Below are 24391 nucleotides of genomic sequence, written 5' to 3'. Positions count from 1 at the left end.
CTGTGCGCAATTGGCTGCCGCGTTCACCCACAAATATACAGTCAATTCACTTTACAGTGTGTTCTGTGAAGCGCTTTGGGACGTCCTCCCGACGTGAAAAGCGCTATATCAAATGCAAGGATTATTATTATTATTATTTTGGACTGCAGTATTTCACAGTGACGACAGCCACACAGCTTGCAGCTTAAATATATCCATATATTTAAGTGAGAGGACCTGGGTTCGATTCCTGGCAGGGCGAATCGTTGAAACCTTACTCCAAAATCCTCTGTTTACCTAGCAGTAAGCAGGAACCCGGTTGTTAGTCGATTGGAGTCGATTGGATTGAAAGTGGATCACTTTTCCTGGGGTAATAATTTTGTTAAAAAAAAAAATAATTTGGGACACTGCAATGCGCAATTGGCTGCCGCATTTCGCCTACAAAACGTACAGTCAATTCACTTTACAGTATATTGTGTGAAACCCTTTGAGACATCTAGAAGACCCGATGAGGCGCTATATCAAATGCAAAGATTATTATTATTTATATTTGTAAATTGTCGACAGAGAGATCCAAGTTCTTTTAAATATTTTTAATTTTGTACGAGCAAAATCCTTATCCATGACTGGGGATAAAAAATCCTAGTTGTCTGTCCAACTGACTTGTACCGTTGGGTTAGGTTAGGCAGCTGACACCACTCAGTTTATTTTCCATAAATGTGTTTGACGTCCATCTTCCAAATAATAGCATAAAACGAAACTGTGACTAATAGTTTTATAAACCGTTCAAGGATTGGCATTTTTTTTCATTTAGAGATTTTTGTCTAGAATTATTTAAAAGAAGTTAATCAAGGTCAGCTCACTATTTAGTCTGGGGTGTGTATAAAGGTACGGTATGTTTTGGGCTTTATTTCATTGGGATGCAATTTCTTTTAAACATCGTGCCAATGTAGCTGCCTAGGCATGCAAGTTTCCACTTGAAATGACTTGTAACCTTTGTCACGGGAAATGGGGAGTATTTTCCAAAGTCTTCTGTTATGCAAGGCTGCCGGTAACAGTTTAATTGTTTCCGCATGACATCACCTTAGCAACCGCGAGCTTGTTGCTGGTCCTGTTGTGCCTTATGAATTTAAGCAAGCATCCCAGAGTAGGTCAACAAAGTGCACTGAGCATACACCACTGTCAATATTGCTAATGAGTGAACTCCAGCCGGTCTCTGTTACGACCCCGGCTGATTTACAGAAGGAGTAATATTTGACAATTTATCCATATTTCTTCAGACAGGATCACGAGGTTGAGTCAAATACATCATTGCACCACTTGACGTTTGATGCAGATGCTTTTTCTTGGCGTAATATAATTGTGGTTTACAAAGAAAGCTTTCCTTCAGAAGAATGAAATTGTAATCTTGAAACACCATATCAGATTTTCAAATCAAATGCGTTGCACCGCTCAAAGCAAAAATAGAAGTATTAAAACCTGACTTCCAAACTCATGGTTTGAATACTTTTAATATGCAAGGAATAATCTTAGAAAAGCTTATGTTGGCAATAATCCCTTCAGGGTAATAATCCCTTAAAAAAACATAGTAATTTGGACACTCAATCCATGACTGTTTGTGCGCAATTGACTGTGTGCTGTGCGCAATTGGCTGCCGCCTTTCGTCCACAAAATACAGTCAGTTCACTTTACAGTATATTCTGCGAAGCGCTTTGAGACGTCTCAACGACGTTATATCAAATGCAAGGATTATTATTATTGTACATGTACCATATTATTACTAATCTCTAATGCAGGAAATCAGTACAGATATTCTTTTTTCAAAAGTCCTGTGAAGCTATTTCAGAAGTAAATCCCTGGAATTGAATAATACAGAAACCATTTCACTGAGGTGACTGGGATATGTTTCACTCCTTCATAAATCTTTCAAATTGATGTTAAATTCCAAGAGAAACAAACATTAAATCTTAAGCCCGAAAATAACTCTTGTAGATTGTTACCTTGTTTATACACTTGAAAATCATTCTGTTGAGCGAGTTCTATGGATGTTTATACTACAGTATTATCTTAGTATCTATCATATTTACATCATGTTTCACTGCAGACTTGAAGTGTGTGGTGGGGCGTGGGGGTGGGGGGTGGTTTGATAACAGGCGAAAGAGATTTGCTGTGTGAATTTGCTGTGGTGATTGATAGAGATGGCAAAAGATGCAAAGTATTTGACATAACAAGAGCATGTTTGACTTGGCTACAGAAAGGTAGATGGAATACTAACGCTAAAGAGAGGCGATGAGTAATGTTATAAGCAGAGGTTTGGCTTATTTTATGTTATATAAGTGTTTCCCAAATAACGTTAAAGTCGTGTTTTAGCAAAGATTTTTTTTCCCCCTAAAAAAAGATGCTTTCTGAAAAAATTGGAATCTGTTTCTGAATATGGATTTATTACCATAGTGCGATAAAACCTAGAAACAAGTGTTTAGTTAGTAATGCATACACTATGCTGATCATTCCTTGTTTGCTGTGAAGGTAATTGGTACATTACTAAGCGTAATGTGTAAATTATTTGCAGCCACTGGCCACGCATTTGTCAAATAAAGAGATTTGGGATTTTTGATCTGCGTGCTGGCAACGATCAAAATCTAGGTTGTCGTGTTCTGCAATAGCCCCATAGTTTTAATGATGACCAAACCCAAGATTAAAGACCTTGGCATAGGTGAGTGCTTCACTGGCAAGATCTTTAATCTAGGCCATCATTTATCAGGATTTGTGATATGTCTTCTGTAATTTTGGAGTGGAGTCCTGTAGTGTAGTGCTTAGCACGCTCGCCTGGCAAGCGAGAGAGAGGACCCGGGTTTGATTCCGAGGCGGGGCGAAACCTTAGACAAGTTTCCTTATTCCACGCACCTCTGTTTACCTATCAGTATTGAGGAACCCATTGTTAGTCAATTGGAGGATTGTTTCCTGAGAGTAATAATCCCTTCAAAAAAAATAATAATTTGATCACTCAACTGTTTGTGGGCCACTGCTGTACGCAATTGGCTGCTGTGTTTCGCCACAAAATATACAGTCACTAAACTTTACAGTATATCCTGTGAAATGCTTTGAGACGTCTCAATGACATGATAAGGCGCTGTAGCAAATGCAAAAAATATTATTTTGTAATAGGTGGTTGAAATCAGTAGCTCTCTTGGTTCTTGTTTGAAACATTCATTTCTACTGTATAAAGCATTTTAAATTTGTGAAGGTGCCTCTGATGCGCTCGACTGTCTACTGAAAATACACATAAAGCAAGATAGCAGGAATCACTGCAGACTTGAAGTTAAAGTATGTTGCTGAAAATTGATGTTTATAAATAATAATCCTTGCATTTGTTGTGGAACCTTTGATGTCTTGAGATGTCTCAAAGCGCTTCACAGAAAATACTGTAAAGTGAGTAGACTGTATTTTGTGGGTGAAACGTTTAGCTCTTGATGTCTATTTAAAAACATTTTCTAATCTTTTTGCGTGTTTGGATTTCAGGTTGCTATAAAGATAGTAGATAAAACACAACTCGATGAGGAAAACCTGAAAAAGATCTTCAGAGAAGTGCAAATCATGAAAATGCTGCGGCACCCACACATTGTTCGATTGTACCAGGTGAGAGAGGCGTCTATGATTTTTTTCTAAGCATCTTTTTCTTTAAAAGATCATTAATATCTGGTAAAGCGGTCACTGTAATTGACATAGCAATGTTAACTTTTAAGGCAATTGATTAGACAACTAGTTGAAGTAGAGACATATTTTGTGAGCAAAATGACAATTATTGACTAAACTTTATTTCTGTTTCTTATGGGCGTTAGTAATAAGAGAGAATTTTACTTCAAGACTTTAAAGTTTTCTTTAATTTGTAAGTATTATGTAAAGTAAAAGATCTCCGACATATCTAAATCCTTTTGGGGTTTAGATGAATATGTAACCGCTTTAGTATTTGGCATTTGTAATTGACAGCTATGTAACTCAGTCCAATGCATCTGTTGTCAGATGGCTCACTTGGTAACACTCCTGCCTTTGGGTCAGAAGGTTGTGGTTTAAATCTGGGACTTGAGCTTGTAGTCCAGGATGACACTCCAGTGTCCTTCAGATTAAATGTTAAACTGAGGACCCATCTGTCTGCTCAGGTGGACCTTAAAGATCCCATTACATGATTGTAAAATAGGATGTTTCAGTGTCTGGCCAACAATACTGCAGATTAAATGGTCGTGATGTTTTTTTGGGACCTTGCTGTGTGCAAAGTTGCTGCTGCAAACGCAGGCACTAGACTAAACAGTAAATACTGCAAATCATTAATATGATGAGGTACAACAAAAAATCAATATTGTTCTATTTCCTTCTTGTTATACATATCATTGATTGCAATATTTAAAGTTTGGAAGTCTTATCAAGCCTTTATGTCTGACATTACTGAACTAATAAAATACTTCAAAGTGTAATGGTAAATTTCCACAGTTTCACATGTGGTTAGAGCATTGTAAGTTCTGCATTTGCTCTCTTTTGAGTTATGGGTTTTTATTCTTGAAAGTATAATGAAGTGTCATTACCAGTATAATTTTGTTTATTACACCCTAAGACATAAAAGGGAACTGTGGTTAGATGAAGAGATGTCACTGTGAGAAAATGTTTTTCATTATTTTCTGCTAATTGGTGTCTGGGATAGCAGAATCAAGACAATTACATCTTGATGTTACAGGCCTTAACTTGCACGACACTTGCCAGATTTCCCGAGATGCATCAATGTGGTGCACTAACACATTCTGAACACAAGCTGCCATATTGTGAAAGTTGAAACACTTCAGTTTGGGTATTGATTGCTTTTTTGTGTGTAGACTGTTCTTTGTCGGTCTTTGTTCCGGCCAGTTTTTGCTCTTGGGGGTTTTAAAAGATTCTGAAATGTTAAAGCCAAGGTGAAATCATTGTTGACTGATGTTTACAGATACAACATTAGCCAATGGGTATAAGGAATGAATTATAAAACTGCCAGTTTTGATACCTGCAATGAGAAAAACAAATCTTTTACTACAAAAATGATTCGACCTTTATATTGAGAGGACGTCTTAAAGAGCTTCACAGAAACGGCAGGGAGACGAGCTTGGTGGGGGAGCTGAACGCCTAAAAGTGATTTTGTTAGGTGATAATTCTGCAATTATTTAAATCTGGGGCAATCTACCCTTGAAATGTGGTGAACCAATGGTTGCTTGCTTAAGTAGCCTGACCTGTTTTAGGAAATAATGTTGTGGAATACAGTGTATAGTTTGGAACATGATATTTGCTTGCGACTACCAGGCTGGTGGATGGCCAACTGGATGGACCTTGGTCTTCTTTCATCTAGCAATTCTTATGCTCTTATGTTGGTGTGTTTAAAAGTTAATAAGTGCCTTTTTCTGGTTGGTTGCGCCCTTTTCAGCCACTACTTTACCTTGTTTTCCAGGTTATGGAGACAGAAAGAATGATTTATTTGGTGACAGAATATGCTAGTGGAGGAGAGATATTTGGTGAGTATATCTATTTGATTTTTAAATCTAGGAATGGATACTAATTTCTTAAACTAATTTTATTTTATTACTTCAAAATAGACCTGAACATTCTGTCTTCTGGTGGTAAGTTTTCTACTACACAGAAAACCTTTGTGACTGTTGCTTATTCATCTGAGGATCAGCTGTATTTCTGCAACATCAGCGATTTACTCTCCTGTGCCTGTGACCTTTTGTTTGAGTGCTTCTTAACCACTGTAAACGGAAAGATTACGAGTTGAAATGTATTTGTCTAATTCCATCACTTGTTACAGTATGTGTAATCTGGATTAAAATTATGATGCTAGATATGTTTCTCTCTAAAACCAAATAACATCTCTACCAGATGGCTTTGCAATTTTAAGAACATGGAGAACATGTTTTGACTTAAAATTAAATATTGGTTTGTGCCTATAGGGCAAGAATGATTTGCGGAAGCTTTGGGATCTTTTGGTGAAACCTTCTTTGGACCTAGATACAAATCTGAAACAAAGTACATCATTTCCATTTAAATGTCTAGGTTTTTATGCTTTATAATATATATTCTCATAGAGTTTAGAGCTCATTCCACTTGTGTAGTGGCCAACATATCTTATAGAGAGAGAGTTACATGGAACTGTTTCCAAAATTTCTTAAGGTGTTAACTATCTTAAATTTTCAGGACAGGAGGAACAAGCACTTTGGCACTGTATCCCATATTTTTTTTAAAAGATCTAACCTTGCATCTCTCACTGTGTCACATAGCAAAACTTGGGTAATCAGACCCACTAAATATGGTCAGAATATTTTAGTGGATTGTGGACTGGGAACAATTCTTTGAAAATACACAAACGTCAGAAACTATGCCTCAACATCAGCAGGTATTGACATTACCTTTCACTTGTTTGTGTTGACTCAATCTCCACAAATTTTGAGGGCTATTTGGACCAACACAGCCTTTGGAATATCTGACTGAATGGATCAAGATCGACTCGATTTATAAAGTATCAATCTTTAGATATATTTTATTGATCTTGGATTTTTTTTCACTATTTTACACTGACAACTGCATAAAGTACAGTTTGTCTGAAGATTTTTCCTAGATGATTCAGTGTTTAAAAAGACCAACTCATTTTTCTCACATCGCTCATTAATAGACCTGGCATGCCTCAAATCGAATTAATGCACACAAGAAAAGGTCCCAAAAGACTAAATGTCTCTGGAATTAATTATTTTGTTCCCACAATTTTCCAAACTGATCAAGCGCTATGGGACGCAATCCGGCATGAAGGATGCTATATAAATGCAAGTTGTTGGTGGTGGTTGCTTAATGATTAAAAGATAAAGGAAAATGTTACAAAGATTTTAAAATGTATTTTTGTGCATGAAAAGGATGAGCCTTTATCAAACATCAGCCAGTATGAAATGCAAACCCAGAATATTTATTTGGGACTGTATCGAAACATGTCCTACAGTGAGGAACTCCCGAGTTTTGTTGCAAAATCAATAATAAAAGGGCAGGAGAAAGACGGAAGCTACTCCAGCGATGTTTACAGAACAGCATGTGCCACATTCCTCTGGCTGTGCTTAATTGAATACTGTACAAAGAACTGACTATAGCAGCATACAAACAACACTCTGCCACATACTGAACAAATTCTGCAGTCACATGAAGGGGATTGCAGTGGGTTTACTGTATTCGAATAAAAGATAGTGTGCAGCAATGAAGAGCTATCCATTGTTTCCAAGAAATTAATAAATATATATATTATATATTGATTATGTCTCGAGTGGTGGAAGAATCTTGCTCTGTCCTCGAGGCGAGTTCTACCTCTTGAGGGGAGAGGGAGAAATAGACCTCAGAGTCTAAACTATCCTGTTTTTCAACAACCAACCAATACTGTGATTGATTTCTATGGAAAAGTGCATGATCCAGGCCATGAAATCCTTTCACCCGAGGAGAGAATATTTGGTAAAAACAGAAAAGGACTCAAATTGCAATGTGTTGTTAAAACTTGCCACTATTCGTATTATGTGATTTGTTGCTTCCTTCTGAATTCTGGCCGTCACTATAATATAGAGCACTTTCTTTAAGATTTAAAAAATACATATATTTATCAGAAATATTGTCTGGAATGGAAGTTAAAATGCATGCATGCTTTATATCCCTGTGCTGCGGGTTCAAATTCCATTTCAGACTGACCTCAGCATTTGCCATGCATACACAAAATAATAATGATAATCCTTGCATTTGATACAGTGCCTTATCACATCTTCGAGACGTCTCTAAGCACTTCACAGAATATACAACAACAACAACAACAACAACAACAACAAGATTTCACTTATAGAGCGCCTTTCACGTCGGGAGGACGTCCCAAGGCGCTGTACAGTTGGGTCAGGACTCGAGCATTGGGGGGAAATGGTCAGGGTGAGGGGAGGGAAGGGAGGGAGCGAGGAGGGGGTAGAGAGTCGAGAGGGGAGCTGAAGGCACGGTCAAAGAGAAAGGTCTTGAGACCGGCCTTGTAGGAGGAAAGGGAGGAAGCGGCGAAGGCACTGGTGGATGGAGTTGCAGAGCCTCGGGGCTGAGAGGCTGAAGGCCCGGCCACCGATGGTAGGGCGGTTGGGGCGGGGCATGTGGAGCAGACCGGAGCCAGAGGAACGGAGGGTATGGGCAGGTAGGTAGGGGGATAGTAGGTCAGAGAGTTAGGAAGGAGCGAGGCCGTGAATGGCCTTGTAGGTGAGGATGAGGGTCTTGAAATCGATCCTCTGGGGGATGGGGAGCCAGTGGAGGCGAGCGAGGGTGGGAGTGATGTGGTCTCGGTGTCTGGTGCGGGACAGTACACGAGCTGCAGAGTTCTGAATGACCTGCAGTGTGGAGGGAGGTGGCGGGAAGGCCGGCGAGGAGAGAGTTCCCATAGTCCAGCCTTGAGGTGATGAAGGCGTGGACCAGAGTTTCAGCCGCGTGAGGGGTGAGGTAGTGCCGTAGTCTGGCGACATTCCGGAGGTGATGGAAGGCGGTGCCAGTTGTGGTGCGGATATGAGGGAGAAAGGACAGCTCAGGGTCGAACAGAAACCGAGGTTCCTGATGGCTTTGAGAGGTGGAGAGTGCAGCCTTGGATGCTGATGCTGTCAGCGCCAGAGGTGCAGCTATATATACCGTAAAGTGAATTGGCTGTGTATTTTGTGGGTGAAATGCGGCAGCCAATTGCGCACAGCAGCGTCCCATATACAGGAGTGGATTGAGTGACAAATTTATTAATTTTTTAAAAGAAATTATTACCACCAGGAAAGCAATTCTGCCAGTCGACTAACAACGGGGTTGCTAATTACTGCTAGGTAAACAGAGGCGTGTGGAGTAAGGAAATTTGCCCAATGTTTCGCCCTACCCAGGAATCAAACCCAGGACTTTTTGCGAGGCGAGCATTTGGCCATTTGGCATGAGAATTGAAGGAGTTCGTGTATTTTGCCCTCTCCCCTCCAGCAAAAGGACGGTGCGTGGCAAAAGCTTCTTAAGAGGGAATGAAAAAATATGCCAATAAACGCACTTATCCATAATGATATAAATTGTAGAAATTTTCTGCAAACCCATAATTGCATTCCAGAGTTACAGTGCCCATAATAAATGTATTCGTGTGTTTGAAGTAATCCTAAGGAATCTTGCTTCTGAAAAAAATGTTCCCCACACTTAAACTGTTTTGGAAATACTTAACCAAGGACAGTGTTAGGGCTGCACGTTTTCAAGACTTGATCCTTGCCCTTATTCTACCTTTGCACTTGACAGCATTTCTAAAATGAAGAGTGGAGCTCACTGCCAGAAGGACATAGCATGTGCTAATGACATTAATCTCTGTCACACCTGGTTTAATATCTTTAGAGTGAAGGGTTGTGGCAAATTGTGTAAGTTCCTTCCAAATACAAGGATAATTACTTCGAGGTCCTGCAGCTTTTAACGATTTGTCTCTTATGTAGCAAACTAGATGGACCTTGCCCAGGGTCTTTTTTTGCCCAGCAAATTCTTTTTTTGTCCAGCAAATTCTTATTGTATAGTTTGGGACATGACATGTGCCATGACAACTGCCAGGAAGATGGAAGATGAACTGGACAACTCCCACAACTCCCTCTCCTCCAATCTGGACTCCCTTGCCCCCTCACCTCCCGAGCTGCCTCATACTCCTGTAAATCCCCCTGGTACATCAGCCATCTCCGTTCCCTCAAGGCACAAGTGCAAGCTGCCGAACGCGCCTGGCCCAAATCCAAACTAACGGTCCATCGCCAGATTTGCCTTCACCACACCAAGATCTACCGCTGCGCTCTTGCTTCCGCCAAATCCTCCTACTCCGAGGTTATCGTGGAGGCAAAGGACAACCAAGGCTTCTCTTTTCCACCACAAACCGTCTCCTCCATCCACCTTCCCACGCCTCGCCCATCCTCTCCTCAAACTCCCAACTGTGAGGAGATACTGGACTTCTTCGAATCCCAAATCGAGGGGATACATTCAGCGACCTCAGCCCTGTCCACAGCCACCCCCACATCACCTCTCCCTCATGACCCACCGTCCACCCATCCCCCTCTACACTCCTTCGCCGACATCGCTCTCTCCTCCCTCACCATGATTGTCCGCAAACTCAAACCCACCACCTGATCCCATTCCCACCTCTCTCCTCGCCTCCCAGCTCCACCTTCTGGCCCGCCCTCCTGTCCGATGTCATCATCCTCTCCCTGTCCACTGGTTCAGTTCCCATCCCCCTAAAAACTGAGGCCCTCCTGATTGGCTCACACCAGCGCCTCCGCACCTCAGGCTCTGACAACATCACCCTCCATGGTTGGACACGACAGCTCACAAACCAGTCAGGAACTGAGGTGTCTTGTTCGACCCTCAACTGCCTTCTCCCCCACATTCAAGCCATGACCCGCTCTGCCTTCCCTCACCTCCGTAACATGGCCCGACTCCGCCATTATCTCACCCCTCAGGCGCTGAAACTCTTGTTCATCCCTTCATAACCTCCAGGCTCGACTATGCAAACGCTCTGCTTGTCGGCCTTCCCAACCCCTCCTTCCACAGCTACAGACAATCCAGAACTCTGCAGCCCGTGTCCTCTCCCGCACCAAACTCCACGACCCCACCTCCCGCATTCTTTCCTGACTCCACTGGCTCCCTATCCTTCAGAGGATCCAGTTCAAGATCCTGGTCCTTACATACAAAGCCCTCCATGGAAAAATTTAGCTTGAGGCTGTATGTGTGTGTGTGTCATTGTGTTGGGAGGGGCTGGCTGGTGTGGTCTTAAAATGGGCAAGCTGGTTGGGCATGAAACTGGCTTGAAAAATTGCCAGTTCCATCTCTCTGTACTGCATAGAAGATATTGTTCTATACTCAAAACTTTTTTCTCCTGTTTTCAGCGGTTCTTCTGCTCGAACTTCACGTTGCTTGAATTCCTTGAGTTAATTGTTGTCACTTCTAAAAATTATGTTCTTCAAAGGAAAGAGCTCATCCTTTCAGAGAACCTTTCCAGCAGAGAAACGGGTTATTCAGTACATCAAGTCTGTGCTGCCTTACATCTTATTGAGAAGCATCTCTTTTTGTGTAATATCGCAACAATCCTTCATAATGCTTGGAATAGTTTTAAGGTTTAAAATGCACTTTAAGGACTCATGTGGAACCCATTGTAGCTTGTCAGCAGGAAATCCAGTGGGAGAACATCTAATGTCCATGGACACACTATTCTATGGCATTATTCTATCTTGGATATGAACGTTTTATGAAACATTGACAAACAACAATTCATTAAATAGGTTGTTGAATGTATTTCTTTGTCATTTTGATCGGTCAGGATTCATAAGGAAGCAGTTTGCTGCCTACTCATGAGGCTAAGTAGAGATTGGCTTTTAATACTTGCTTTTCAAGCAACATTGTGCATTAATCTATTTGTAAATATTTTACAAATCACTCTCACTTTAATCTGCCACATCAAGGAAATGAGAATCTCTGGGTCTTTGCTTTAAGTTAACTATGAGGTGCCCGCTTTATATTATTGTGGTTGGTGTAATTTTAAAGGATTAACTCTTTAGGGTGCTATTTTCTTTATGGATCTTAAAATTATGTTAAACTATTATTTCTTATTATTTTACCATAAGGAGGAAATACTTATAATGCAGTACATTAACATGGAACATTTTTTGGAGGATGGATGTACTGTGTAAAATGTTCACATTGAATGGTAGGTGGTTTGGGTGTAATATCGATGTGTGTGCAGTGACATTGATTTTAGCTCCAATAAATATTCATTGTTAAACTTGTATGTTTTTTCGAGTTGAGCCAAGGTGAAATAATAGTGCTATAATAGTGTTATCATTTGCTGGTAAAATATAATAGATTTATTTTGTCTTCTCTTCCCCCCTCAATATAGACCATCTTGTAGCTCATGGACGAATGGCAGAGAAAGAAGCACGGAAGAAATTTAAGCAGATCGTCGCAGCAGTCCATTTCTGCCACTGTCGGAACATTGTGCATAGAGATCTGAAAGCTGAAAATCTGCTCCTGGATGCCAACCTGAACATAAAGATTGCAGGTGTGTAGAAGTTATTTGTTTGGGAGTTTAAATCACTGCATTTTAGAGTAAGGAAATTCACTTTGAAGAAAGCACAAAGAGAAATTTCACCTAGGTCTAGATTTTACTCAATTAATTAGCATTTTTGAGTGCCTACAATTTGGTATATTTAGCATGGTATACTTTAATTGGCCTTTTATACAGGTTATTTTATCCCAGCGTATGTGAGGGGCGATGATGGTTGAATCATGATGCTCAGTACGTTGATGTATCACAGTTTAATAACCTTTAGGATTGACTTCCAACTTGGAATTCTGGACAGGTCATTGAAATTAACTGTTCTGATTGTGTACCAGAACACTCAGTAATCACAGCATGGAAGTGGAACTCTTCATTTTACAACCAGCAAGTAATATAATTGGTGTTGATCAGGTATGGAGTGCCATTGACTACATTGGAAATGTTTTTGCTCTGTACAACAACAACAAAATTACATTTGCATGGAGGACGTTCCAAGGCGCTGGACAGTCAGTGTTTCGGACCCAAGCTACGGGTCGGGATTCGGGAGGATGAAGGGATTGGGGAGGAGCAGGGTGATCGAAAGCACGGTCGAAGAGGAGGGTCTTGAGATGGGTCTTGATAGAGGCAAGGGAGGTGGTGGGACTGCGGAATGGAGTTCCAGAGGGTGGGGACAGAGTAGCAGAAGGCCTGCCCGACAATGGTGGGCGGACAAAGTTGAGGGACGTGCAGCAGGCTGGAGCCCGCTGACTGGAGGGTGCGGGCAGGATGGGAGGGGGCTAGGAGGTCACAGAGATAGGGGGGAACAAGGACATGGAGGGCTTTGAAGTTGAGGACCAGGATCTTGAACTGTATCCTCTATGTGATGGGAAGCCAGTGGAGTTGGGCGTGGATCGGAGGTGATAGGGCTTTACTGACCCAGCAGAGTAGCTTAAGGAAAAGGGTTCAGTGCGAGTGAACTGATACAAATATGACTGTGTTCTGTTCCGTTTCAATTATATATTTCAGCAGTATTTGTACTCGTGGCAAAAAACTGAAAATTATGATTTCATAGAAACATAAAAATTGGCCCATCAAGCTTGCACTGGCTCACAGAGCAAGGATATCGCTTAAATCCTACTACTCTGCATTATTCCCGTACCCCTTCAAGCCCTTCTCTTTCATATGCCTGTCTACTTCCCTCTTGAAAGCAGTATTTTTAACTCTTGTTAAAATGCTTAGATTTTCCATCTGCTCAGCGGTAAAGCTCCCTTGGTCAATTACAGAAATGCTGGCTGCAAACATTATTAAGTGCTCCCATTGTTGTAATAACAACAGAAGCAAGTATTGGATGAGATGAGAACTGTTAAGGTCTTTGGTCATCTTTCCCACCCTCACCCCCCTTTTGCATTCCAACCCTCCTGATTCCAAACCCCAGCTCGCGTGCAAACCCTTCACTGTGCAGTGCCTTGGGACATCCTCCTGATGTGAAAGGTTATATAAATGCCATTTGTTGTTGTTGTTGCTTCTTTTATAGACTGGCCAAAATCTACATCATGGATCACATGAAGTATATAAAAATCCTTGCATTTGATATGCGTCTTATCATGTCATTGAGACGTCTCAAAGCACTTTTGCCGCATGAGGTATAGTCCGGGATAAATCTCCAAAGATGAGAAAAAATACCAAAATATTCTTCCATCTGCTGTATGCATGAAAATACATTTATATTGTGTCTCTCATGTCAGGAGGATATCTCAAAACAATTTACACGATTGGCTGGGCACCTGTGTCAGGGTTTGGGGGTAGAACAAAAGCAGCCAGTGTCTGGTCGCCTGAACTGGCAATATTTCTCCCTCCAACTCCAGTGACACAAAAATCCTCATGCGGTGTATCACCATCTGAGTCTCTCTGTCCCAGTAACTGCCCAACCAGTCTTTAACGAGGTATTCAATTATTTTATTGAAACAGTTAATTAACCTAGAGTCAATTGCTTCAAGTTAGTGCCAAAGTTTAAAAAGTCTTAAGTCTGCCAAAAACTGCTTTGAAATTCCCTGCTATGTTCAAGCTGTAATGTAAATTAACACAAGTATTAACGTTTTTGTTGTGTGACTATAATAAAAATAAAATACTCCTTGCATTTGATAAAGCGCTTTTCACGTCTTCTCAACCTCTCAAAGCGCTTTACAGAATAGACTGTAAAGTGAATTGACTGTATATTTGTGGGCGAAATTGTAAATTTCAGCAATTGCAAATTTAGGCATACCAACTGAGGTGTCCTTTGGCCCATTGGTGAATTCTACTTCCAAGCAGTGAGGAATATTTATGGTAAAAATGGCTGACACAAGGCAGGAATTAGGATTAATAATCAAAATAATAATCTTGCAGTTAATATAGCACCTTATCATGTTGTCAAGACATCTCAAAGCGCTTCAAAGGATACACTATAAAGTGCTTTTTGGCTGTGGGTTTTATGTGACAAAACACAACAGCGCACAGCAATGTCCCACAAACATCTTGGGGGGATTTGTTTGCCAGGAGATGGTGGGGCGGGGGAAACTCTTCTCTTTTTGAATAGCGCCACGGGATCTTTAACGTCCACCCGAACAGGCAGACGGATCCTCGGTTTAACGTCTCATCCGAAAGACGGCACCTTTGACAATGCAAAACCCCACCGGCACTGCATTGGAGTGTCATCTTAGACTATGTGATTCCAAGTCCCGATGTGGGGCTTGAACCCACAACCTTCTGATTCCGAGGAGAGAGCCACGGTACTCTTTGGGGGCACACTCGGAAGTCTGCATGGAGTGTTGTTTTTTACTGACTGCGATCAGTAGAAGTTAAAAGGCTACAATACCAGAGGTTCAACAAAAATAAATGTTTTGAAAGACATGGGCTTCGTAACAGTGACAGTAAAAGGAAACGGCCACCCCGCTGAGCAGCTCTTGCATCCTTTAGTTTGTGCTTTCCTTTTGGCATCATATTTGGCTCCACAGCAATACCAAACCTGCAGCAGAAGGACAACAAAAGGTGTAGAAGAAGCTGGGTCTGGTTATCATGAATATTTTTATGTGCAATTATTCAATTTGGTAGTGTTGTCTGTAGCTCTTCACAGAAATTGTCAAATTTAATATAGATTTGAATGGGCTGTGATTAAACTATAAAATAATGATGATAATCCTTGCATTTGATATAGTGCTTTATCACGTCTTCGAGACATCTCACAGCGTTTCACACAGTATCCTGTAAAGTAGATGGACTGTATATTTTGTGGGCGAAACCCGGCAGCCAATTGCGCACAGCAGTGTCCCACAAACAGTTGTGGATCGAGTGACCAAATTATTTTTTCAATATGTTTTTGAAGGGATTATTATTTTAGAAGTTGAAACGTTACTATTCTTGAAAGCTGCATACCCTCTGGAACTTGTCTTAATGAGCTGATGGTAACTATCCAGTTGTGAATTCAACAAGAAATCTTTGGTAAATGTGACTAACATTAAGTTGCTCCTAACCACAGCTCCCATGAAAGTTTATGATAAAACTGCTATTTCTCTCCTTTTACATATGGTTTTGGTGTTCAGGTTCGAAAACCACAGCATTGCTTTCCACTTGTGTGTTTACATTTTTGTCGTTTAACTTGTCAAGTTGCTAAAAGATCATTGTTGTGGTTGTCTATAAAAATGTTTAATTTTATGTTAAGATGTTTAATTTAACACATTGCGAGGACATCCTGAGCTGCTGGACAGTCAGAGATTTGCGCCTGAGCTAGGGGTTGGGATCAGGCGGGGTGGAGGGCAGGGAGGATACAACACAATGCAAAATTACATTTGTACAGCACTTTTCACATCGGGAGGACATCTCAAGGCGCTGGCAGGTGGGGATTTGGACCCAAGCTGGGGGTCGGGATTGGCGAGGGTAAGAGATTGGCCAGCTTGATCGAAGAGGAGGGTTTGATATAGTGACTGCGTTTTTTGCCTTGAAGGAGGCAAACGGGGGAGCGAGGTGAAGGGAATGTGGGATGGAGTTCCATAGGGTGGGGGCAGAAAGGCTGAAGGGAGGGGCGGGCGAGGGATGTGGAGCAGGCCAGAGCCTGCTGAGCGGAGGGAACGGACAGGTTGATATGGGGTTAGCAGGAAGCAGAGGTAGGGAGGGGAAAGGCCGTGGAGGGCCTTGGAAGACGAGGACGAGGAATTTTAACTCAATCCTCCAGGGGATGGGGAGCTGGTTGAGGATGGGGGTGAGGGGTCACTGAGCCTGGTGCAGGAGAGGATACGAACTGCAGAGTTCTGGATGATTCTAGGTAGAGATAGGAGGGTGACCAAAGGCGTAGTTGAAGCATACGAAGAATAAGTAGTCAATAGAATAGAAATCAACTTTATTTGCCAGTGTTTCTGCCAGACATGTATTCGTTATTTGGAAGAAAGTGTGGAAACACTTGCCCCAGTAAGTATACTTGGCACAAACTGGAACGTGTCCAGCTGAATTCAAATTCCCCAATTTCAATTTGGTCTCAAAGTCAGTGGTTGTAAACATTTGCTTTGAGCCTGTGGTTTTAGGTTTTTTTTTGTACAGTTGCAAGTAGAGTTAATTACTCAGCGTTCTTAGCTGGCGCGTTGCATGGAAAGCCTGCCTGATCTAAACATCACTCTTGAGTCAACCCAGAACATGGTTACCACAAGTCTGTGATGAGCAACTTATATTGGTATGCTTACATTTTGTCTGGTAGACTGAAAACAACAACAGCCTTCTCTCCGTGTCTTCTATTAAAACTGTATCTGTTTGACCATGCGTTAAACTCCCCTTCCTTTGCTCAGTGCTCATTGATCCCCATTGTCTTTGGGAAGCACTTGGAGATGCTCATCGTACGTGAACAGTAGTTTGTAAGTGCAAGGCGGTGTTGTTCAGTACAGATACTGTAAATGCTGTGACCATCCACTCAAGGAAAACTGACACCTAGAAGTCTTCCTCACCTGCATTTAAACATTTAAGTTATTATTTAAGTTGCACTTTCTGCATCCACTGTCTCCCTGGGGAGCCTGTTTACTACGCGCTCACTGAAGTAGTGTCTCCGCAGATTTGTTCTGAATTTACCCCCTTCAATCACAGGCCCTCTGGTTCTACTATTCAGTACCCAGTAAAACTGCTTATCATGGTCTACATTATCCAGTCCCTTCGGAATTTTAAAGACCGCAATCATATCGCCCAGAATCCTTCTCCAGCCTTTTTCATCCAAACTTCTTTATCATCTACAGGGCAGTAGGCAAATTAGCACAATATATTGGCACAAGTATCTCCCCTTTTGATTGAGATTTGCATTTAGTTTCCCTTAAAGTGCAATAATTTCAATATATAGAGAGTTTCACAGGAAATGAATTGAGACACTGATGTTCGTTCCTCACTGTTCAATTTATTACAAGTAGGCCGCATTGTTGTCTGCATTCTCCAGTTTTACAATTAATAATGTAGCAAAAGATGGAAATTTATTTCTGCTTTCAGTCCACATGTTTTAATTATTACCATTTTCGTTTTATCTGCAGTGTTGTTATGGTAACAGCCTTTTTTAAAAAATAAAATTCAAAGTAAAATGTCGCTCATTGTCCTATTTGAATGTCACATCGTGAGAGCAGCTCCATTGCTTCTTGCAGCTGCCGCTGTGCTGTGTTTGTCTCTTTTGGGGAGAAATGCTGTGGCTGGATATACCAAATTATAAGGTGACTTCCACAGAAATATTGTTTACTTTTGTGCAGTACCGTAACACAGAGGTTAACCTGCTCACCTCGCAAGCAAGAGGACCCGAGCTTGATTCCCGGGCAGGGTGAAACCTTAGGCTAGTTTCCTTATTCTATATGCCTCTGTTTACCTAGCAGTAACTAGGAACCTCGGTTGTTAGTCGATTGTCAGATCACTTTTGGAGGGTAATAATCCCTCTCAAAAATAAATAAATTTGGTCACTCAATCCATTACTGTTTGTGGGACACTACTATGCTCAATTGGCTGCTGCGTTTCACCAACAAAATACACATTCAATTCACTTCACACTATATTCTGCGGAGTGCTTTGAGATGTCTCAGTGACCTGATAAAGCGCTGTATCAAATGCAAGGATTATTATTAACTTTTACCTCTAATGAGAGACTTTCTCAATGCATCTTCATCTCAGTGCATGCTTTCATATTAGAACAACAAGAATCAACACGTTCTACACTGCATTAAATTGCATTTGTGGCAGTTTGTTGGCCTCCAAAAAGGCAGTTTCATTTAGGAAAATTAAGCGATTCAAGGCTGGATATAATGAAGCCCAAAGGCGCTGTTTGATTAAGTTTGTAATGGGAGTGATAATGCGTATAATCTGGGAAAATGAACTCATTGTGTCTTAAATCAAATTAAGTGAAATGATAAACAGTTAAATTGGCATTGTAAAATCTTTAGGGTGTTCTTATTTAAAATATTTTATGGTTTTCCAAGAATAGCAACCTGTAATGTCAGTAAATTTTCGCGATAGTTGTACAAAGTTCAAAGTGTCTTGATTTTCTCAGAGACTGAGCAGCTTCTGAAAAAAACAGTTTGTTCAGATCTGCCCGTGTCTAATTCGTATGTCATTAAGCAGCAAAGACTCACCTCAAAGAGTTGAAACTTATTGGATTTTCATTACATTTGATAAGTGATTTCCTAATCGTTCTCTGGGTTCTTTCAAAGCTGAATGTGCTGCAAACCATCTGTGTGTCTGGCCAAATGCCTAGAAACAGTTTGTACTTGATCAGTAATTTATCACCTCAATAAAACTTGTTCAAAGTTTTGTTTCCTTTAGAAAATGACTAAAGGTCTGACTACGAGTGTCCACGCGATGAATTGTTACTTACCCAGTTTAAACCATGAATTATTGCTTGTGGAATTTTTTGCCCACAAAAATATACAGTCAATTCACTTGACAGTATATTCTGTGAAGTGCTTTGAGACGTGTGAGGGGCGCTATATAAATACAATTTGTTGTTGTGATAAGCCTATATCAAATGCAATGATTATTAATATTATTTAAAATATTTCTAGGTTATTTACGTGCAATTTGGCATTTAGTTTGCTGCTCCCAAGGCTCATTTGTATTGTATGCAGATGCACTGTGAACATATAGTTCTGTAGCTCAGTGATTAGAGCACTCGCTTTGCAAGCGAGACACCTGGGTTCAATTCCAGACAGGGCGAAACCTTGGGCAAGTTTCCTTACTCCACACACCTAATAATAATCCCTCCAAAAAAACAAAACAATAATAAATTGGTCATTTTCAATCCACGACTGTTTGTGGGACGCTGCTGTGTGCAATTGGCTGCCGGGTTTTGCCCACAAATATACAGTCAATTCACTTTACAGTCTATTCTGTAGTCATGTACATAATTATAATAATCCTTGCATTTGATATAACGCCTTATCACATCATCAGACGTCTCAAAGCACTTCACAGGATATACTGTAAAGTGGATTGACTGTAGATGAACAAATGGCCTTTAATTTGCTCAGAGAAGATACAAGTCTGATACCACATTATACAAATCAGCTATACCTCAAAACCTTATGACAGAAATGGAACCAACAGGTTTAAAAAATGAGCTGGCAAAATAGTTCAGGGGCAAGCTATCTCCTTCATGTTTTCTGGCCTTGTCTGTTAGGTTGGAACACTAACCTTAACAGAAGGTTAATTTATTATTGGGCTTCTTTTGGAAAAAAATCCGCTGTGGTGTCTCCGAGGACATGGCCTTGGATCCAGGTGTGAGGCGATAAGACCTAACCACCTGCTTTCCATCCCAGTGTTGTGTTCCAATTAAAATGATGTCCTAAGATTACTTTATTTTAAAAGAAACCAAATTTCTATTAGTGGCACTTTTAATTAACTTCTAAACTAGTTAATTTGCCATTTGTCCCAGTAAAGTAATGATATGCAAGCAGTGAGTTTGTGATTACATGATTACAATTTTTTTTTAGCTATTCTTTCAATTAGATCCTAATGTGTTGAGTTTTGCTGCAGCTTTTATTTATACAGTAATAAAATATGCTGTGACTGAATAATAATTTTCATATCCTAGAGCGAGGGTAAACAAATACTTGTCATAAGACTCATACCAATATTTCTCTTTCAAAAAATACTACCAAATAATTTCAGCTCAGGTTTAAGAAAACAAAACACAAAAATATATTGTGCTCTAATCTTCTGATACTCAAAAGAAAATCAAGAAAAAAAGACAATTATGAGGAATGAACAGTAACATTACATTCAGTTTTTATATTGCGATATAAAATCATCTGTTGATGAGGTAAAGAGACACTACCCAGTATGGGTGGAGCTATATAAATGTAAGTTTTTTTTATAGAATTGTTGTTGGTAGTTTTGCTGTTTAATTTTGAGTTTTATTTTTCTGCAGTCCAACCATTGATCAACCAGTGTCTCAACATCTTGTTGACAATCTTCCGTTTAGTTATCGATATTATACTCAGAATATCAACTTTGTAAAAAGGAGTACAAGATTTCTCTTGATTAGTGCAAACAAATGGTAGCTAGTCCAGGCCTGGTGCTCCAGTTAACATTTCCAGTACCTGTTGAGATTTGGAACCGTTGTTTAGCACAATAACTTCAGAATTGGAGCTCCAGTGGGTACAACAACAACAAATTACATTTTATAGTGTCTTTCACGTCGGAAGGATGTCCCAAGGCAGTTAGCGATTTGGACCCGATCAGGAGGGGTGGAGAGCAGGGTGGGTAGGGATAGGAGGGTGACCAAAGGCACGGTGGTAGAGGATGGTCTTGAGACGGGGCTTGAAGGAGGCAAGGGAGGGAGCAAGATGAACGGATTGTGGGATGGAGTTCCAAAAAGTGAGGGTAGAGAGGCTGAAAGCCAGAGTCCGCTGAGCGGGGGGGTTCTGTTTAATGGTGTGGGAATGTCAGGTTTAGCATTCGGACCAGGGAATCAGCTAATCTCAGCAATAGCAGGTTTACAGCAGGCTGGATAGTGACTCAAAAATATACCATTTCCTTTTGCAGGTAAGAGAAATGGAAAACTTTTTTTTTTACATTTATAAAGAGACTTTCAAAATGAAAGTCTTCCCATACTCCTTTCATACAGTATTTTTTCCATTCAAGAAATCTGAAACACATGTTTCCACTCGTGGATAAAGTAACCGATCTTGGCAAAGTGCAATATATAATGGGATTTCCATTGAAGTAGCCAAAATGAAAGCTCCCCGAAGTTAGAAAAGGTGAAGATTAAGCCAACAACAATAACAACAAAATTACATTTATAGAGCGCCTTTCACGTCGGGAGGACGTCAAAAGCGCTGAACAGTCAGGTGTCGGGGCTCGAGCATGGGGGAGGGGTGGTGTAGGGGTGAGGGAAGGCAGAGAGGTGGGAGAGTGACCAAAGGCACGGTCGAAGAGAAGAGTAGGGGGCAGAGAAGCTGAAAGCCTAGCCACCGATGGTAGGGTGGGTTGGGCGGGAGACATGGAGCAGGCCGGAGCCCGCTGAAAGATGGGAGCAGGCAGGTTGGTAGGGAGTCAGCAGGTCAGAGAGGTAGGAGGGGGCGAGGCCAATGGATGGCCTCAAAGGTGAGGACAAGAACCTTGAACTTGATCCTCTGGGGGATGGGGAACCAGTGGAGTCGGGCGAGGGTGGGAGTGATGGAGTCACGGAGCCTAGTGAGTGAGAGTAAAAGAGCTGCAGAGCTCTGTAAAAGAGCTGAGAGTAAAAGAGCTGAGTAAAAGAGTTTTGGATGATCTGCAGGTTGTGAAGGGAAGAGTTGGGAAGGCCGATGAGGAGGGAGTTCCCATAATCGAGCCTTGATGTGACAAATGCGTGGGTGAGGGTTTGGGGGCCTGAGGGGTGAGGCAGTGGCGGAGTCTGGCAATGTTGCGGAGGTTGTGGTAGGCAGTGTCGGTCATGGCGCGGATGTGGGGGAGAAAGGACAGTTCAGGGTCAAACAAGAAACCCAGGTTCCTGACTGGCTTAGTGAGGGTGAGTGTGCAGCCGTGGAGGCAGACGCTGCCAGCGCCCGAGATGTGGAGGCACTGGCGCAAGCCAATCAGGAGGGCCTCAGTCTTGCTGACGTTGAGTTGGAGAAAGCCAATGATACAATTGAGGGGCAACCCCCTAAAACTCTCCAAACCCATATGCAACCTAGGCGTCAGATTCGACCCCCATTTATCCTTCCTCCCCCACATCCGGTCCCTCACCAGCACCGCTTTCTTACACCTCTGACGCATTGACCAGAGAGGATCGACTTCAAGATCCTCACTCTTGTCTTCAAATCCCTCCACTGCTCTGCAACCCCCTATCTCTCTGACCTCTCTCCTCACAACAGTGCCCATTGCCTTTGCTCCGCCAGGTCTGGCCTCCTCCTTGTCCCCTGAATCCTCCACTCCACCATCGGCGGCCGTGCATTCAGCCACTACGCCCCGAGGCTCTGGAACTCCCTTCCTCACTCCCTTCGCCTCGACCCCTCTCTTCCTATTTTCAGGTCTCGGCTAAAGTCCTTTCTTTTCGCCTTTGGTCACCTTCTTCCCCCTCCCCCTGGCTCGGCCCCTGGATCCGTTATTGTGAAGTGCTCTGAGACGCCGTCTGGCGTGGAGGGCACTATATAAATCCAAGTTGTTGTTGTTGTCACTACAGGGAGGGCTCTCAAATATTATGTTTGAACTTATGTGACCAATTCAATGATTAGAAATTTAATTTAAACTTAATGTTCAACTTTTTCATACATTGAACACTTCAGTTACTCTCCTGTGTATTTCGATGCCATGTTCTATCCCCCCCCCATCTCTCACGTCAGCACTGAGCCAAGCGGGAATGGTAAATGGAGAGTTTGTAAGCTACCATAAGATTAAAAAGTGTAGATTTTGTGAGATTACTCCCTGTTGGGAAAGAGGGGAACTCCAGATTCACCACGTCCTTGCATTTAATATAGCGCCTCATCACGCCGTTAAGATGTTTCAAACACTTCATAGAATATACTGTAAAGTGGATTGACTATTTTTTATGGGTGAAACTTGGCAGAGAATTGCACACAGCAGTGTCCCACAAAAGTTTTGAATTGATTGACCAAAATATTTGGGGATGGATTATTGCCACCAGAAAGAGTCCTCCAAACGACTAACAACTGGGTTCCAACTTACTGCTCGGTAAACAGAGGCGTGTGGAGTAAGGAAACTTGTCTAAGATCCTGTAGCTCAGTGGTTAGGGCACTCGTCTTGCAAGAGAGAGACCTATGTTTTATTCCCGGGAGGGCTAAATGTTGGGCAATTTTCCTTACTCCACATTCCTACAAAGTTCCTACTTAGAAAGTAGGAACCCGGTTGTTAGTTGATTGGCAGATTGCTTTTCGGGGATAATAATCCTTAAAAAAAATAATTTAATCACTCAATCCACGACTGTTTGTGGGACGCTGCTGTGCGCAATTGGCTGCTGCGTTTTGCCCACAAATAAACAGTCAATTCACTTTACGGTGTATCCTATGAAGCGCTTTGAGACGTCTAGAAGATGTGAAAAGCGCTGTATCATATGCAAGGATTATTATTATTATCCTCACCTGGATTGATTCGGGATTTGGAGGCCACAAGATTTCCCCCTCAGCACCCGCCCCACCACCCCCTTTGTCTGAGCCCCTGTCTCATTCTCTTTCACCCTCCCACACATTAAAAATGTTTGACCTCAGGAATTGCCAACATAACTCCTCACTTGGAGTGTACCTTTTTAAGAGATTGAACTGCTGAACTTTCTGTGGGGGACTTTGCTGTAATTACTGTATTTCACCTGCGCCTTCCACTGAAGCGAGTTCTGTTTAACTGAGGAGAGGATGAGACTTACCTTTTATATTTTAATTTAAGAGCAATTATTTGCTGTGGGGGATCTGGAAGAGACTTGGTGATATTGCTAATCTTTTGAAAAGTAATTGTGGTGCAGTTGCAATGAGCCGAAAACGGTTTATATTCCAAAAGTCCCGAGGCACTGCTTTTTGTTTGTCGTGCTTTTGAACTGTGGTTACAAGACACTTAAATTGCAAATTCAGTTGTAATTGTAAATTAAATTCATTTCTGCTTTGCCCAAGGTCTTGTCTGTCTACAACAAATGGTACAGTTTCTGCCAAATATTAGCAAACATAAACCTTAAGTTAATATATCTTGCACGCTGGTGAGGCATTTCTGCACAATTTTCTAATTCTATTTTATAAAATAAAATCTTATTTTTGAAAAAAGAAAATATAAATTTGGTGGAAGTGATTTTATAGGTGTGTAAGAATAATGTTGTTTTGTAAAGCTGCAAAGGCTATTCAGTACTCTTAAGGGATACCCTACAGACTCAGTAAT

General features: G+C 41.4%; 1 protein-coding gene across 1 annotated transcript in view; it reads left to right on the top strand.

Moving 5' to 3' along the window:
* Positions 1-24391, top strand: part of sik3 (SIK family kinase 3) — a 145162-nt gene that overhangs the window by 66413 nt on the left and 54358 nt on the right. Inside the window, exons 2-4 of the mRNA XM_007907315.2 lie at positions 3499-3615; positions 5444-5507; positions 11912-12073. Coding sequence (XP_007905506.2) covers positions 3499-3615; positions 5444-5507; positions 11912-12073 — 343 coding nt within the window. The remainder of the gene's footprint in view (positions 1-3498; positions 3616-5443; positions 5508-11911; positions 12074-24391) is intronic.

Source organism: Callorhinchus milii, unplaced genomic scaffold, assembly GCF_018977255.1.
Source record: "Callorhinchus milii isolate IMCB2004 unplaced genomic scaffold, IMCB_Cmil_1.0 Scaffold25, whole genome shotgun sequence".
Taxonomy (NCBI): Eukaryota; Metazoa; Chordata; class Chondrichthyes; order Chimaeriformes; family Callorhinchidae; genus Callorhinchus; species Callorhinchus milii.
This window is presented reverse-complemented; position numbering and strand designations above follow the sequence as displayed.